The 239-nt window shown below is 69.5% G+C and overlaps 1 protein-coding gene across 1 annotated transcript in view; it reads right to left on the reverse strand.

The window, feature by feature from the left end:
• Positions 1-164, reverse strand: part of KLHL33 (kelch-like family member 33) — a gene marked incomplete at its 5' end in the record, with an annotated part of 2,699 nt that extends 2,535 nt beyond the window's left edge. The window contains one exon of the mRNA XM_010085855.1: positions 7-164. Within this exon, the coding sequence (XP_010084157.1) occupies positions 7-164 (158 nt within the window). The remainder of the gene's footprint in view (positions 1-6) is intronic.
• Between the last annotated feature and the right edge of the window lie 75 nt (positions 165-239).

Genomic DNA, 239 nt, shown 5'->3' on the forward strand with positions numbered 1-239 from the left:
CCCCGCCACAGCCCCGGTGTAGGCGAAGGAGAGCAGGAGACGCAGCTCAGTGGGGGACAGCCCCGTGGCCAGCGGGGCAGCGGGGTCGTGAGTGGCCTCCCGCATGGGCCAAGTGAAGAGGCCTCGGAAGAAGTCACAGGAGCAGCTCAGGGCCAGGCGCTGAACTAGGGGGAAGGAAGAGGAAAGGTGGGGGCAGCGTGGGACCCTCTGCACCGCACAGCCCTCGGGGAACCCAGGGG

Source organism: Pterocles gutturalis, unplaced genomic scaffold (assembly GCF_000699245.1).
Source record: "Pterocles gutturalis isolate BGI_N339 unplaced genomic scaffold, ASM69924v1 scaffold28765, whole genome shotgun sequence".
In the NCBI taxonomy this organism is placed as follows: Eukaryota; Metazoa; Chordata; class Aves; order Pterocliformes; family Pteroclidae; genus Pterocles; species Pterocles gutturalis.